Below are 17,354 nucleotides of genomic sequence, written 5' to 3'. Positions count from 1 at the left end.
AAACCATCTCATGAGACGAGAGTTTGTATCTTTCTAATGGTATAACCATTGAATTGGAGCGTGATCAGTCACTAATGTGAAATTTCGACTCCATAAGTAATAACAAAGCGCTTCTACAGCCCATTTAATCGCCAAACATTCTTTCTCAATAGTCGAATGATTGCGTTCCCTTGGTAGTAATTTTCTACTCAAAAAAGTGATAGGGTGCTCTTCCCCATCAAAAACCTGAGACAGGACGGCACCTAAACCAAATGCACTTGCGTCTGTCTGTAGAACAAAATCCTCAGAGAAACCGGGATTCAGCAAAACCGGATAAGAAGACAAAGCAGTTTTCAAATCACAAAAAGAACGTTCACAAACTTCTGTCCATAAAACAGGCCTGTTCTTTCTGCTTCTAGTAAGATCGGAAAGAGGAGCAGCCCTATTTGCAAAGTCAGGGATAAATCTTCTATAATAACCGGCAAGCCCCAGATAAGCACAAACTTGTTTCTGCGTTTCTGGACGTGGGTAAGCAAGCATCTCGTCCAGTTTTCTAAATTGTGGCCAGAGTAAACCCCTGCCCATTGAATATCCCAGATAATGAGTCTCAGATATACCCAACTTACACTTCTTAGGGTTAGCTGTCAAGCTAACCTGTCTCAAGCTTTCAAGGACAACCTGAAGACCGTCTGAATGCATTTGCCAATTATTGCTGAAAATCACGACATCATCGAGGTATGCCCCGGAATATTCGGAATGAGGATGCAAGATCTGATCCATCATACGCTGGAAAGTTAGAGGCGCGCTATAAGGACCAAACGGGAGTCTAGTAAATTCATGAAGTCTGTCAGGAGTCGCAAATGCTGTTTTCTCATAACTGCCAGCCTCAAGAGGCACCTGCCAGTAACCTTTTGTGAGATCTAGCGTGGAGATATAGGATACCTGACCCAGTTTTTCCAACAGCTCATCAACACAGGGCATTGGATAAGCATCAAATTTACAGACCTTATTCAAGGGCCTGAAATTCATACAGAAGCGAACTGAACCATCTTGTTTTGGGACAAATACGACCGGACTGCACCAGTCACTTTTACTTTCACGAATTACACCTAATGCCAGCATCGGAGTCCTGCCACGTGCAAAAGTTCGCTGACGACACTGCTATCATGGGCTGCATCAGGTGTGGGCAGGAGGAGGAGTATAGGAACCTAATCCTTTGTTAAATGGTACGACTCAAACCATCTACACCTGAACACCAGCAAAACCAAGGAGCTGGTGGTGGATTTTAGGAGGACCAGGCCCCTCATGGACCCCGTGATCATCAGAGGTGACTGTGTGCAGAGGGTGCAGACCTATAAATACCTGGGTGTGCTGGGGAGACAGCATAAAGAAGAGGGATGCCTCACGCCTGGACAAACTGGTGAGGAAGGCAGGCATTATTGTAGGCACAGAGTTGGACAGTTTGACATCCACGGCAGAGCGATGGGCACTGAGCAGGCTCCTGTCAATCATGGAGAATCCACTGCATCCACTGAACAGTATCATCTCCAGAATGAGGAGCAGCTTCAGTGACAGACTGCTGTCACTTTCCTGCTCCACTGACAGACTGAGGAGATCGTTCCTCCCCCACACTATGCGACTCTTCAATTCCACCCGGGGGGGTAAACGTTAACATTATACAAAGTTATTGTCTGTCTGTATACCTACATTGTTATCACTTTTTAATTTAATATTGTTTTTATCAGTATGCTGCTGCTGGCGTATGTGAATTTCCCCTTGGGATTAATAAAGTATCTATCTATCTATCTATCTATCTATCTATCTATCTATCTATCTATCTATCTATCTATCTATCTATCTATCTATCTATCTATCTATCTATCTATCTATCTATCTATCTATCTATCTGACTTCCTCACGCACAATATTCCGTCGCGCCTCTGGGATCCGAAACGGGTGCACCTGCACCCTAACACCGGGTTCAGTAGTGATTTTATGTTCTGCAAGGTTAGTCATGCCCGGTAAGTCTGAAAAAAGATCAGTGTTCTGTTCAATCAAAGCTAGCAACTCTGTCTTGAAAGTCAGTCAAATCGGCACCAATGTCAACATCGGTGTGAGAGACAGCAGCCAAGGAAAAGCAAACCCCCATCGGGTCACGCCACTCCTTCAAGAGATTAACATGTAAAATCTGGAATGGTTTCTGCCGGCACGGTATTCTAACCTTGTAATTCACCAGCCCCATACGCTCTTCAATAATGGCAGGGCCTGCCATTTTGCTAGGAATTTGTGCAGGTCAGATGGAATCAGAACCAGAATATCATCACCAGGTTTGAATTCATGGAGTTTACAGCGGCTATCGTATAGACGTTTCTAGGTTTCCTGCTCATGTTGCTGATGCTCCACAATGATAGAAGAAAGTTTAGAAATCCTATCTTGCAACGAAATTACTCGATCCGCAAAGCTCGGCCCGTGAGCTTTTGTCCCGATTCCTGTCCATTCCTCACGTACAACATCCAAGATACCTCGTGGGCGCCTGCCAAATAACCACTCGAAAGGACTCAAGTCAGTGGACACCTGCGGCGATTCCCGATAAAAGGCAGGACAGAGTCCCAAGACGTCGGGTCATCATGAGTGACTCGCCTTATCATCTGTTTTAAAATCTTGTTAGATCGTTCAGTCAAACCATTCATCTGTGGATGGTAAACAGTTGTACTTAATTACTTAATAGCAATGCTTTCACAGAATTGTTTCATCATGTGAGAAGTAAAAGCTGTGCCCTGATCAGTTAAAGTTTCTCAAGGGATGCCAGTACGCTCTCGCTTGAATCAGTCTCGTCTTCCCAAGTACACAGCAAGATGGCACTTTAATACGGCTTTGCTTAGAAATGTTGGTTTTTATTCTACACAGGCTCCTTTTTTTTTTTTTTTTTTTTTTTTTAACTATGTATAAATTTGACCTGATTGATTTGATTTGAGGTAGGTGATTTTGTTTGATGGGGAATGAGTATGTGCTATTATTTTATTAATATATTAAATTTGATTTTGGTTCTACTAAGATGCCGGCCTTTTTCTGTCCTTTAATGAAAATTTAAAAAAAATCACTGTGCTACTTTTATATTTCAATTAAAACAAATTCTCCCAAATACACTTTTACGATACTCTTATCTATTAATAATTATAGGTGAAATTCAAGTCAATGATTCAACTTTATAATTTGAGGTTTTGTTTGCTATGTTATTACTAATATTTTAATATTTCCCTTTTCCAAATTTTTCAGCTGAACTATGGGAGTGTACTCGGATTCGTTGTGGAGAAAAAAGACTGAAAAATAGCAAATGCCATTGTTCAGACGACTGCCTTGAAAAGGGGGACTGCTGTACAAATTATAAAAATATCTGTCATGGTAATAAAAATTTTGTTACTTTTAAATGCTTAGGAGTATACTTGAAAAGTGCAATATAAACCAAATCTATTATAAGGTGCTGTTTAGGAAATAATTATTTGATTGGAGTGCAGCTATATTGAAATGCAGGTGTATATTCTCAGATGCTGGTGCATATTTTGAATCATCAATCGCAAAGTCTGGCTTAACAGCAGATGTGTTCAATATACTGTATATTACACATGTATTCATCCTATAGCAACTCTATTAGTTAGCGTGATGTGCCCCTCTATGGATTAGCTGGTTTATACCTTGATTTACACATAAATCCATTGATTTATTTAAGCATATATTGTTTTTGCCTGGCTCATATATTGGTTTTATTAACACATGATCAGTTTTGGTGGGGCATACATTGGTTTCAGTACAACTTGCTTGGTTTAAAGGACCATGTATTGCTTATTCTACATCTAATACACTGGAGAATGGGTTGTGCTGCATTGGGTTATCTGGTTAATGCACTGGTTTACTCTTTGTTTACCGACTCACATTTTACCAATACATATTGGCTTCATTTGGTTTATCGATGCACATATTGATTTCAGTACAGATCGTTTGGTGTGCTGGCACAATACTGGTTTCCACATAGCTTGTTCAGTTTAGTGGCAGACATATTATTTTCAGTAAACCACCAACTGTCTGATGATGTATATATTGGATTACTCACAACTATTTTATTTAATTGGTGCATGTATTGATTTCAGTACAAGTCTTATTAGTTTGTTGATGCATATATTAGAAAGTAATTTTAAGCAGACAAGGGTTAAACAACCTCTATGTCTAGAAACACAATGAAGGAATCAAAGTAAAAGATGAATACATTTAGTACATAGAAAATAGTGAAAAAAATATCCATACAATTTTACAAAGACTTTTTTTATCAATTTACCTTATTTTTAATTTGGATTTGTTATTTAAACCAATACTGCAGAGACCCTTATTCTTCTGGTTAACAGTTGTATGAAAACCTCTAACATAACACTGGGTCATGATATGACTGGAAATGAAGCTGGAGAAAAAAACTTCAGATGAGAATCTAATCATTTAATACAATATGAAAAGAAAATAATTGCTTTTACAATCAAAATTTGGATTCCTCTGATACTTTTTTGGAAAACAATCATTTCTGTAACAATATACAAATGTTAGAAATGTTAAGTAGTCCCAGGTTAAAAAAAATGTTCACTGTTATAAGTTATAGTAATAGTCATACTTGAGTAAACGTTGAGATACCTTTCTAGAAAATCAGTCAAAATATGAGAAAAGTCTTCAAGTAGACATTTTAAACATCTAATAAATGTATACTTAAGTATCTTGTGTACAAGTAAATATAGGATCTTTCCTTGTTTTTTATGTAGTCAAACAAGTTCTTACACAATACAAATAAACAAGGCAGCTTTGTTTTTGCCAAACAAACATTTTATTATAACCTAAAAGCACTAACAACAGTATCCATTTCTAATATAACTGTGCAAACAAATCAGTTTGCCCTTTCCTCCTGCATATCACTCTCTCCTCCTTTTTTCTTCCTTTTTTTAACTATCCTCTTCCTTCTACCCTCTTTTCCTTTTTGTATCACTTTCACCCCAACCTTCCTTGGTCCTCTCTTTCTACAACTTGTCTCCTCCTATCTTTATCTAAAGCTAAAGACGTTTTTGCTTATTTTTTAGGTGTAGCCAACTCTCAAAATGTTGGGAATGTAGCCTTGCTCTTCTTGCACTAAAAACAAGTCCTGTAATGCTAATCGGCCTTTCAGAGGCGGCTGAGGCAGGTAGCGAGATTTTGCTATAGTACACCATTTTCACCAATTTTCGTGTCTCCTTTAGTGGAGTAGCAGATGTGGCCAAAATGAATGTGAGCCAACCATGAGTGGAGTTTGACATTGAGGCTTTGGGGCCAAATGAACCATAAAACTGAAGTGCTGCCCCACTCAAATATCATTCTTTGTATGTAATATAAAGTATACCTCAGTTATTTACATATTTAAAATTTAAGAAATTAGGAAAAGTACACGAGCACAGGAAATGATCTTGAAATGATATAAAACGTTGCTTTTAAATTTGCTCACCTACTGATTGTAATTGTTACAAAATAATTACTTTTACTTTTTTAATAAGCTGGAAAATGTAAGCATGAATAGGCAAACTTCAGGTGCATTAACGGATTGGGTTAACTATATCGAAAGTTGGAGAGTATTTATTTTTTTGTTTACTTCATCAAACAGACGGCTGTCACATTTCTGTTCTTGAAATATTTTGTAACAGGGCTGTGTGTGATGTGCCATGGAGATTTGCTCAGACTGTCCAGTCACTGTCATTACAGGCAGAGGTTCTGTTGTCATTTCAACTACTACTGACTTCTGGGAGCCTGTTTGCTGACAGGAATTTAATGTATACAAAATATACTATTTGAAATAATCAAAACAAAGACTACTTTATTAAAGCACATTCAAAGAGTTGAAATTAAATTAATGTGAGCAATGCTACACTAAAGACATGGATCATAACAAGAAATCAGTGCCACTATCGGCAGACATTCTGCCCTCCAGCAGATGAATTAACATCAGTGGAACAGACCTTTCACTCAGAAGCCAAACCAGGGGTAGCCAAAGAACAGCAAACAAATATAACTATAAAATAAACACATTAAACATTCTAAATACCACAGGGAAAGCTGTAGGCAAAACATAAAAATGTATTAAATATTATATTAATTGATTGCTATACCCTATAATAACGATGCACACAACACCAGAATAGAGCATCATCAAGGCACACAGAACACGTACAGTATGTATGTACAGTATAAGCCAGTAAACACACCAAGGCAGGTATGGGATGGGCTGACAGGCAACAAGACCACTGACAGCAGCTTACTTCTCCCCCCGTGTGTGTGTTCAGAATAACATGTTTAGGATCTTATGTGCCCAAATCATTCACAAAGTACAATTAGTATCTGATACCAATGCCAGTAAAATTTCATGATACTCAATACCTTTGGGTACCGCAGCAAAAACAAAAATCCTGTTCAGCCCCCCAGTAACAACACTCCCTTCATTAACCTTGAGGGGATTTCAGCATAGGGTTTATAAAGGATGATTTCAGGAGGCTACCTAATTTATCTTACCATGTGCACATTACAAATGTATTCTCTGACTAAACATAAAAAATTAAACATTATTATATCTGTACTGTTGAATTAGTGAGTTCCAAGATAATTCAGGACATTTTAATATAAACAACGTCTTTAAATCTGGTTTTGTAACAATATGGTTTGTCAGAGAAAACACCTGTCAGATCTGCAAAATCTGCTATTGTTAAGATTTATATTTTCCTCATTAGCTGGTTAAAAACAAACTAAAAAGTAACAGATCAGAAAAATTGATTCAATTTTCAAAATATGACAAAATCCTGGAGCTTTAATTTTAAACATCTGTCCCTCCTTTTATTATTTTTTCCTGTATGAGACCAGTTTTGTCTGATTTACATTAATCCATTCATTATTTCTGAACTCCTATAAAACCCCATTTGCTGTGCAGTTTTCTAAGTATCTTATATGACTGATCGGACTTTGTTATTGCTTAGTCGTGTGCTGGTCCAGAAGTAAAATATGAGCTGGACCTGCACTTGAACTGGTAGACTGCATTACACTCACCAACCTACCTTTCAAATATACTGTATAACATATGTGCTTTCACTACATTTGTCACATTTTAGAGATTATATGACTGGACATTAGTTCGGCTTTAAAAACCAAATGTAGCATATCCGTATTTAGCAATGAAGTATGTCCTGCTAACTGGCATAATCACAGTGCTAAATAGTCGCTCCATTTAGAAACTCGCCTTGACTTTTGCTTGTTACCCTACCAGCACACAGAGCCCTATACAGTGGTGTGAAAAACTATTTGCCCCCTTCCTGATTTCTTATTCGTTTGCATGTTTGTCACACAAAATGTTTCTGATCATCAAACACATTTAACCATTAGTCAAATATAACACAAGTAAACACAAAATGCAGTTTGTAAATGGTGGTTTTTATTATTTAGGGAGAAAAAAAAATCCAAACCTACATGGCCCTGTGTGAAAAAGTAATTGCCCCCTTGTTAAAAAATAACCTAACTGTGGTGTATCACACCTGAGTTCAATTTCCGTAGCCACCCCCAGGCCTGATTACTGCCACACCTGTTTCAATCAAGAAATCACTTAAATAGGAGCTGCCTGACACAGAGAAGTAGACCAAAAGCACCTCAAAAGCTAGACATCATGCCAAGATCCAAAGAAATTCAGGAACAAATGAGAACAGAAGTAATTGAGATCTATCAGTCTGGTAAAGGTTATAAAGCCATTTCTAAAGCTTTGGGACTCCAGCAAACCACAGTGAGAGCCATTATCCACAAATGGCAAAAACATGGAACAGTGGTGAACCTTCCCAGGAGTGGCCGGCCGACCAAAATTACCCCAAGAGCGCAGAGACGACTCATCCGAGAGGTCACAAAAGACCCCAGGACAACGTCTAAAGAACTGCAGGCCTCACTTGCCTCAATTAAGGTCAGTGTTCACGACTCCACCATAAGAAAGAGACTGGGCAAAAACGGCCTGCATGGCAGATTTCCAAGACGCAAACCACTGTTAAGCAAAAAGAACATTAGGGCTCGTCTCAATTTTGCTAAGAAACATCTCAATGATTGCCAAGACTTTTGGGAAAATATCTCGTGGACTGATGAGACAAAAGTTGAACTTTTTGGAAGGCAAATGTCCCGTTACATCTGGCGTAAAAGGAATACAGCATTTCAGAAAAAGAACATCATACCAACAGTAAAATATGGTGGTGGTAGTGTGATGGTCTGGGGTTGTTTTGCTGCTTCAGGACCTGGAAGGCTTGCTGTGATAGATGGAACCATGAATTCTACTGTCTACCAAAAAATCCTGAAGGAGAATGTCCGGCCATCTGTTTGTCAACTCAAGCTGAAGCGATCTTGGGTGCTGCAACAGGACAATGACCCAAAACACACCAGCAAATCCACCTCTGAATGGCTGAAGAAAAACAAAATGAAGACTTTGGAGTGGCCTAGTCAAAGTCCTGACCTGAATCCAATTGAGATGCTATGGCATGACCTTAAAAAGGCGGTTCATGCTAGAAAACCCTCAAATAAAGCTGAATTACAACAATTTTGCAAAGATGAGTGGGCCAAAATTCCTCCAGAGCGCTGTAAAAGACTCATTGCAAGTTATCGCAAACGCTTGATTGCAGTTATTGCTGCTAAGGGTGGCCCAACCAGTTATTAGGTTCAGGGGGCAATTACTTTTTCACACAGGGCCATGTAGGTTTGAATTTTTTTTTCTCCCTAAATAATAAAAACCACCATTTACAAACTGCATTTTGTGTTTACTTGTGTTATATTTGACTAATGGTTAAATGTGTTTGATGATCAGAAACATTTTGTGTGACAAACATGCAAAAGAATAAGAAATCAGGAAGGGGGCAAATAGTTTTTCACACCACTGTATGTGAACCTTACTAAAGTGCCTCACCCCGTGCACCAGCACAGACACATAGTTAGCCAGGTTCTAATTGTAAAACAGCATACTTCCTTTACTGCTGAAAGCAAATCAGAAAATGATAATTTTTGTGTCGTTTGTTTTGTTTTTGACGCCAAAGTAATGCTCATTGTAGCAACTAAAATGTGATGAACAAAGTGGAACTACTGTACAAAGGACACATTCAATATTTGAATGACATGGAAGCAAATTGAACAAATTTGTGGTCAGTCAGGTTCAGTGACTAATTGTAAATAATAAAGTCTAATTGCTTATGGGAGACAACATAAAATCAGCCAAATAATGGCTGCAATGAATTCTGAAATAATGGATTAATTGTCACTTGAAAAGTTTGATTTCACAAAGGTGGACTTAATGTTATAGAACAAATGTAAAAAGGGAGCGTTTGGATAGTTAAAGCATTAGGTGACATTTGAAATATGATGTAATTTGGATTGTCCAACACACAGCTAATGTCTGCATCATAAACTTATGTAAACCTAATTCTCACAACAGCAAATATTTCAAACCCGGCAAAGTGATTTTTCTAAAATATGTAATTTGAAATTTGTGTTATTACAGAAGCAGTTTTAAAGAGTATGCATAAATAATAATTTCTTGAATTATCTTGGTATTCACTAATTAATGTGGCACAGATATAAACATTTTTATAAACCTTAGGTTGAAACCCCCCAAGCTTTTAAAGTCCCTTCTAAGCAAGTAAAATTCCTTCTATTCTTCTATTCCTTCTATACCACAATTTAGCTCCTGATGTAAATATAAAGCTCCACTAATGTTTCTGTTTAATTACACCGATTGTAAATTGTTTTGTGGGCGATGCTGGCAGGAAGGTCAGTTACAACCTGGAGGACCATCTTGCTCAGGCACATCCAAAAATCAGTTCCTGGATACACCCTGTCTGAAAGATGTGAGCTTTAAATCAAATACAGAAAAGTAACTAAAGCAGAGAGGAAAATGGCATCTTGAGTTTAGGATAAAAAAGGATATGCTGCTTTTTTCTGTTTCCTAGGACTTAGTGGTCTGGAAGTAGAGCAGTTATGTGGGTTCATTAATACAGGGAATCCAAACAATGTGAGTGGAGATGTTTTTAGTAAGGAATAAGAGGAGCACAAAGTTAGGAGAACAGACAAAGAAAAGTTAAGTTAACCTCATTGAAGGGCAAACAACAGGCAGTTGACAGGGAGAATATTTCGGGAGCATAAAGGGCCAGAAGGTGTAAAATAGCTTCTACAACCTAATTTCTCTGGCCTAAATTTTTTTAGTTTTGCCCGGGAAGAAATCCCGGACAGGGCATCAGCCCACCGCAGGGCACACACACACGCACCAAGCACACACTACAGACAATTTAGGATCGCCAATGCACATAACCTGCATGTCTTTGGACTGTGGGAGGAAACCGGAGCACCCGGAGGAAACCCACGCAGACATGGGGAGAACATGCAAACTCCATGCAGGGAGAACCCAGGAAACAAACCCAGGTCTCCTAACTGCGAGGCAGCAGTGCTACCACTGTGCCACCATGCCGCCCACCATTTAAATTAAATTATTTAATTTTAATTAAAAAAAAAGAAAAAGTTAAGGCTGTTTTAGTAAACCTAAATCAAATTTGAATACTGAGACCAGTGCAATGCAAGTCCTGTTGGATGTCGGACTTTCTAAATGACAGCTTGAAGGAGCCAGTTTTCTATGAGGGCTACATCTGCAGGAGATTCCAGCTGATCCAACACCTCAAGCTCAGGGTTGTTAACTTCGTTGCAGTCGAGAATTGACGGACCTGGCCCAGGTGTCCTTCAGAGAAATATTGTGTATCCCTAAGGTGGTGTGGGAGGAGATTTCAGACCAGACAGGTAAAGATAGGTGGGTTATGGTCACAAGGCTCAAGGTTAAAGGTGCACACTGACCATGGCGGGAATCAACCCCAGAATTGGAACTGTCAAACCGTTTTTAGGTCCTTGTGGAATGTGATGTTATCTCTGATGATTCTGAGGTGATAGGCATGGATGTGGGGCTCAACAGGCTACCTGAAAACCAGTTCCCAGAAAGAGACAGGTAGTGATCATTGAGACATTGAAGCACAGGTTTGGTCCAGAGACAGTCTAGCATAGTGTGTTGCCTTCCGAGTGCACAGGTGGGAGACCTCCCTGAAAGGATGGATAGGCTCTTGGCCATTGTGGAGATGGATCCAGTTGTCATTGTCCATGTTGGAACAAATCACATACATAAGAGTAGTGTGTCAATTCTGCAATTCAGATTCAAAGAGTTAGGTGGCAGACTGAGGAGTAGAACTCATAATGTAGTCTACACTGAAGTTCAGCCTGTGCCATGCATCATCCAGGTAAGATTGAGGAGATTAGAAGGCTTAACGCATGGCTCAAATCTTGGTGTAGGGTAGAAGAGTATAGGTTTATGAGGCATTGGGACTCCTTTTGGAACAGATGGGACCTGTTCTGCTGCGACTGATTACAACTGATACATAGGGGCACCAATGTATTGGGGAGGCATATTAGTAAGTTAGTCGAGGGATTGTTTATACTTGAGTATTGCGGGGCAGGGAATTTAGGACAGGACAAGTTTAGAAATGTACATGGAGGAACAAACAATAGTGTAAAAATAAAAATGTGTAGTAATGTAAATTCTAAACCAATATTTAAATGTAGAATGCATAGTGCATTAAAAATAGCTTGCCTTAATGCTAGAAGTACCAAAAATAAGTCAAGTGAGCTGGAGTTGTATGTAGCACATCATAATTATGATATCATAGCAATAATGGAAACCTGGCTAAATAACATAGAGGGGAATGAGTATAACATAGAGGGATACACATTTTTAGGAAGGATAGACAGAAGAGAAAAGGAGGTGGGATTGCTGTTTATGTCAAACAGAATTTAAATGTAAGTCCTCTTCAGTTGGACAATGAGCCCCATCTTAGTGAGGACATGTGGCTTTGCCTAGAAAGCATTAGGGAAAGAGGTCTTATTTTAGGAGTGTGATAGACCACCCAATGTAGACAGTAATTTCAACACAAGTCTCTTTTTAGTATTATTTAAAAGGGAGATGTTATAGTCATGGGGAACTTTAACTATGCACAAGAGCATGAGTTTTCAGAAGTAATCAGTGAGTGTTTTTTTTTAACACAGTATGTTAAAGCAGCAATGTGGGGTGAAACTTGTCTGGATTTAGTATTTTGTAGAACTGAAGGTGTAGAGGTGATTGAACCACTAGGATCAACAGTTTTGTAAGAGTGTGGATGCAAAGACTAAAATTGGTAAACTGAACTTTGGTAGGGCAAATTTTGAGCAGATGCACCAAAGTCTAAGGAGGATAGACTGGGATAACCATTTAAGCAGTGGAACAGGTTTAAAAATGTTTTACTTGTAATGCAGGACAGGTACATATCTAAATTTGGAATAAATAGGAAATTTAAAAACTCCACAGTGGGTTAATAAAGAGTTAAAAAAAGAAGCTGCAAAGGAACAAAAAGCTGTAAAAGGAGTATAAGACTAAGAACTCCAAAGTGAGTCATTGGGCATATGAGAACATGAGGGAGACCATTAAGAAGGATATTAAGGAGGCTAAAAGACAGTTGGAGAGGAATATAGCAGATAAGGCGAAAAAAGACCCTAAGAGATTCTTTTAGTATTTTATTTGTAAAAGAACAGTCAAGGAGGAGGTCAAGTGCTTCAGAAATAGTAAAGGGGAATTAAAAGATACAGACCGTGAAATAGCGGACGCTCTAAACTTGCATTTTTCTAAAGTCTTCACAAGTGAGGAAGTGGATAACCACCTTGCAGTGGTAAATGGGACTACTAAGAAGGTTCTAGGTGATTTAAAAATTGTAGTGGGAGAAGTGCTACTCAAACTAAATAGAGAGCTAATATTTACCCTTGAGTTCTTAAAGAGCCTAACAAGTACATATATAAACCCTTGACGCGCATTTTTAAGGAGTTGCTGCGCACTGGGGAAATTCCAAAGGACTGGAAAATGGCACATAATATCCTGTTATATAAAAAAGGTGACTGGGGAGATCCAAGAAACTATAGGCCAGTAAGTTTAATGTGCACCACAGGAAAATGAATGGAAGGAATTAGTAAGGATACCGATTGATCAGCACATGGATAGGAGTTTTTCTGAACAGTCAGCTTGGGTTCAGAAAGGGGAGGTCATATTTAATTAACATTCTGGAATTCTATAAGGAAGCAACAAAAGGGTATGATTAAAGTTGAGCATATGATATTTATTTTATTTGATAAGGTGCCACATAAGAGGTTAGCCATGAAACTTAAAGAAGTAAGAGTTCAGGGTGATGTTTGTAGATGGGTGCAAAATTGACTCAGAGACAGGGTGCAGAGGTTGATGGTGCGAGGAACCTCATCAGAACTGGCCGATGTTAAGAGTGGTGTTCCGCAGAGGTCAGTGCTAGGGCTGCTGCTATTTTTAATATATATAAATGATTTAGATATGAATATAAATAACAAGCTGGTTAAGTTTGCATTGTAAATACACAATGGGAGGTCTGAAAAGTCAAGAAATGTACACCTTATGAGAAGGATTTAGGAGTCATAGTGGACTCTACTCGATCAACTTTCAAACAGTGTTCAGAAGCCATTAAGAAGGCAAACTGAATGTTAGGTTATATAGCACGATGTGTGGAGTACACTGGTGAGGCCTCATCTTTAGTACTGTGTGCAGTTTTGGTCTCCAGGCTATAAAAAGGACATAGCAATGTTAGAAAAGGTCCAGAGAAGAGCGACTAGGTTCATTCCAGGTCTACAGAGAATGAATTATGAATATATATATATATATATATATATATATATATATATATATATATATATATATATATATGTGCACCTTGAAGGGCAACCCCATTTAATGCATGCAAAAGGCATTAAAGGAAACACGTATGAAGTGCAAAGAGGCTTCCGGTTTCCCTTAGTCAGACTGCTGAAAATGCTGGTTCTTCTGGTCATATGGCTGCCGTGCAGGAAGAGGTGGGTCCAGGTGGACTGACACTGGAAGTGACGTCATTGGCGGAGCGCCTTCAATCTTTCAGTCTGCAGAGGGAGAAAAAAAAGAGAGCATTATCACACATCACCACCCCCTGGATTGGTGGAGAATTACATGTTTTTTTTCTGTAATCACTTTACAGTTGACTGTAGGAGCAATTCACATTTGGGCAGCAACATGCAGTACGTGCGAGTGTGTGCATGTGATTCAGTACATGAGACAGCGTTTCAGTATAGCTGTAGTCAAATCATATTTTTTTTTTCTGAAAGGCATCTCATTCTTGGCCAAGTACCACCTTCCTTTGGGCCTTCTATTTTCACAAAGAAAGCCCACTGTTCATTTTTTAATTTTTTTTACATCTCCTCAACTGAACTGCCACATCCGCATTTTTTCAGAAGGTAATGGACTGCCCACTCCCCACCACGTGACAGTTAACAAAGGAGGCTCCTGATGTGCTAAACCAGGGTAAAAGAGATATACAAAAAATTCTCCCAGTTGACAAAGTTCTACTGCACACCAATATATTACATATAACTGAATTGCTGTTTTTAAAAAATATCACCCTTTAAACACAATATGTACCAACCTAGTTACAAGTGATGATGCTCTCTTGTCACAATGCAAGTTGTTCCCAGATTATTGTAAAAGAGCATCATTCACCAATAAAAAAACACTTAATATGACAGCTTTAAATCCATTATAATAGCACATGTATATTTTCAGTGTCATTGAGGAGAAAGAATACCAGCTGCCTTTCACTTTCTGTCATAGATGTTTATCCTTTTCATTGTGCAATAGCCATACTGTATGTTAGATGCCTCAGGACTGATGTGGTCACTGTCAAATGGCTTTTTGATATTATGAAGTACCTGGTTTACATTTTGAGTCGTGGATTTCTTTGTTATCCCATGGTACTCATTTAATGCCTTGTGGAACTAAATGCAGTTTTACTGTTTTCTGCAGGAATGGGGGAACTGTAGGCAGGATCACAATGAGACGTTTAGAACTTCGACAGGAGTGTGATTAGAAATCAATTCCCTGTAGTACTCCTCCACTGAGGTCTGCAATTAAGCATAATTTTAACATGCATTACATAGCTGTTCTAAGTTTTCAAATATGAAGCCTTATTCATGAAATGTTGCAATCTCAGTTTTTAAAAAAAAAAGTGTTTGTAGAATTTAAAACTGTGAATCTCTGACACCTAACTTGCTATAAGTTGTTACAAAAGAAGACTAGCTACTGTATGTTGTATGGTTTAGTGTCAGTGGCACTGATGAAAAGACAGGAGGCAGAGCTGGAAGTGGCAGAGTTGAAGATGCCATGATTTTCGCTCAAAGTAACGAGGGTAGACAGGATTAGAAATGAGTATATTAGAGGGACAACACAGGTACGACAGTTTGGTGACAAAGTGAGAGAGGCGAGGTTGAGATGGTTTTGGCACGTGCAGGGGACAAATAAGGGGAACATAGGGAAAAGAACTTTGAGGATGGAACCCCAAATAGGAGGTTTATGGATGTAGTGATGGAGGACTTGAAGGCAGACAGTGTGGCAGAAAATGACAAAGAGACAGGGATAGATGGAGATGGATGACCCGCTGTGGTGACCCCTAAATAGGAGACGCCGGAAAGAAGAAGTTTGTCCTTTAACTGACTATAAAATTCTAAAAATGAAGATGCTTCCTAGTTTTTCTAGATCATTCTCTATAATCTAACGTATATTGTAAGATTTCAAAACTCTTTTGGGGCTCCACCCAATGGGACGACAAGCTGAAGAGTGTCCCAAAGTGCGATCGCTGCGTCTATTGAAGACAGCCTATCAGTTGCTGGGGCAACAGCAAGCTCCAACCGCTGTAGCAGCTCGCCCCAAAAACAAATCCGAAAAAATCGCGGCCACGCTATGAGCACCTGCTGTTGATGCAGAGAACAGTGTTACTTGGCCATTAACCTGGACACGACTCTGCCTGACTGCTGTGTCTGTGTATAGCAGAGTGGCAGATCCCGCTACAATAAATAACCGTGCTGTTCCTGTTTCAAGCTGAATAAAGCGGGTTTTACTAAAGTACTGAGACTCAGCCTCATGTCCTGGGGTGGAAGACAGGGACTCACACGTCACAACAGGCTTAAAAAGAATGACAACATGCCTGGTATAAGTTATATTTTGAGCTATAGAAGAATTTACCTAATCATCATACAATGCCCCCAAATGGAGTACAAATACTTTACATTTTCACATTCTGTTACAGCATATTGTTCTCAATATCTTGAAATTCTACAGCAGTCTAGAAGAATTCCACATTTTGGAAAGGGATAAATTTTTCTTATTTCATGGTAGTCAAGCTGAAATAAGTAAATGACAGACTTTGAAGTTGTTTTGCAGTGGAAAACCTTTATTTTGGAAATATCACAAAACATCCATCCATCCATCCATTTTCCAACCCGCTGAATCCGAACACAGGGTAACGGGGGTCTGCTGGAGCCAATTCCAGCCAACACAGGGCACAAGGCAGGAAACAATCCTGGGCAGGGTGCCAACCCACCGCAGTATCACAAAACACCCAAGCTTAAAGGTAGAAAGATATTTTAAAATGTGTGCAAGTGCCAAAGATGGATAAGCTGTTTTAGTACGCACCAGCACACATAAGAATCTTTTTAAGGTTTTGGCTTCTTTCATAATAATATTTTAGTGTTAAATTTCTTTATTAAGAGAATGGGGTATTGGTGTAGAAACTGTGAAAATACTGTTTACTCTCAAGGGATAAAGGGGTTTATCAGACAGAAGGAGATTTTCTTTTGTAAACGAACACTAGCCTTGTTTGCTTTTGTTTTATTAAAACACAAAAACATGGATGGATTGACTATCTGCTACTGAGATATTGGGGAACAGCTTCCTCAATACTCTTTGTGACATATTTTATCAAAGATGGTTTATTTTTTGACCCATTTAGGTCAATCCAAATGGGTCAGTGGTGCCTGTGACGAGATTGCTGTCCCAAGCTGTCCTGCAAGGTAAGTTTGGTTTCCTTGTTTTCTTTTACCAAACTTAAATTAAGAAGAAACAAACACTTTCTGTAGTTGTACTGTAATAGTGCATTTTGCTTAAATTGTATGCTATTTAAACTATTATATGTGTGTGGAATATATTGTAATGTAATGCTTCATTTCAGCAAAAGAGGGGTTTAATATTGGTTATGATTGTTTGTCTTCTTACTTCACAGATCTGCTCTGTTTGCAGAAATATATTGATAGGCAAATTTGCTGACATTGACCTTGGCCTGACTCTGATTAAGAATTTTGCTCATTCCCTTAGCTGGCAACAATTGGCTTAAAAGAGTTTACAGTAACAACCTCTGCTATTTACAGTTTTGTTT

The 17,354-nt window shown here is 38.7% G+C and overlaps 1 protein-coding gene across 1 annotated transcript in view; it reads left to right on the top strand.

Annotated features, from left to right (window-relative positions):
• Nucleotides 1-17,354, top strand: part of LOC114663832 (ectonucleotide pyrophosphatase/phosphodiesterase family member 3-like) — a 196,643-nt gene that overhangs the window by 31,194 nt on the left and 148,095 nt on the right. The window contains exons 4-5 of the mRNA XM_051935499.1: nucleotides 3,256-3,381; nucleotides 16,932-16,992. Of these exons, the coding sequence (XP_051791459.1) occupies nucleotides 3,256-3,381; nucleotides 16,932-16,992 (187 nt within the window). The remainder of the gene's footprint in view (nucleotides 1-3,255; nucleotides 3,382-16,931; nucleotides 16,993-17,354) is intronic.

Source organism: Erpetoichthys calabaricus, chromosome 13 (assembly GCF_900747795.2).
Source record: "Erpetoichthys calabaricus chromosome 13, fErpCal1.3, whole genome shotgun sequence".
NCBI classification, from domain to species: Eukaryota; Metazoa; Chordata; class Cladistia; order Polypteriformes; family Polypteridae; genus Erpetoichthys; species Erpetoichthys calabaricus.
This window is presented reverse-complemented; position numbering and strand designations above follow the sequence as displayed.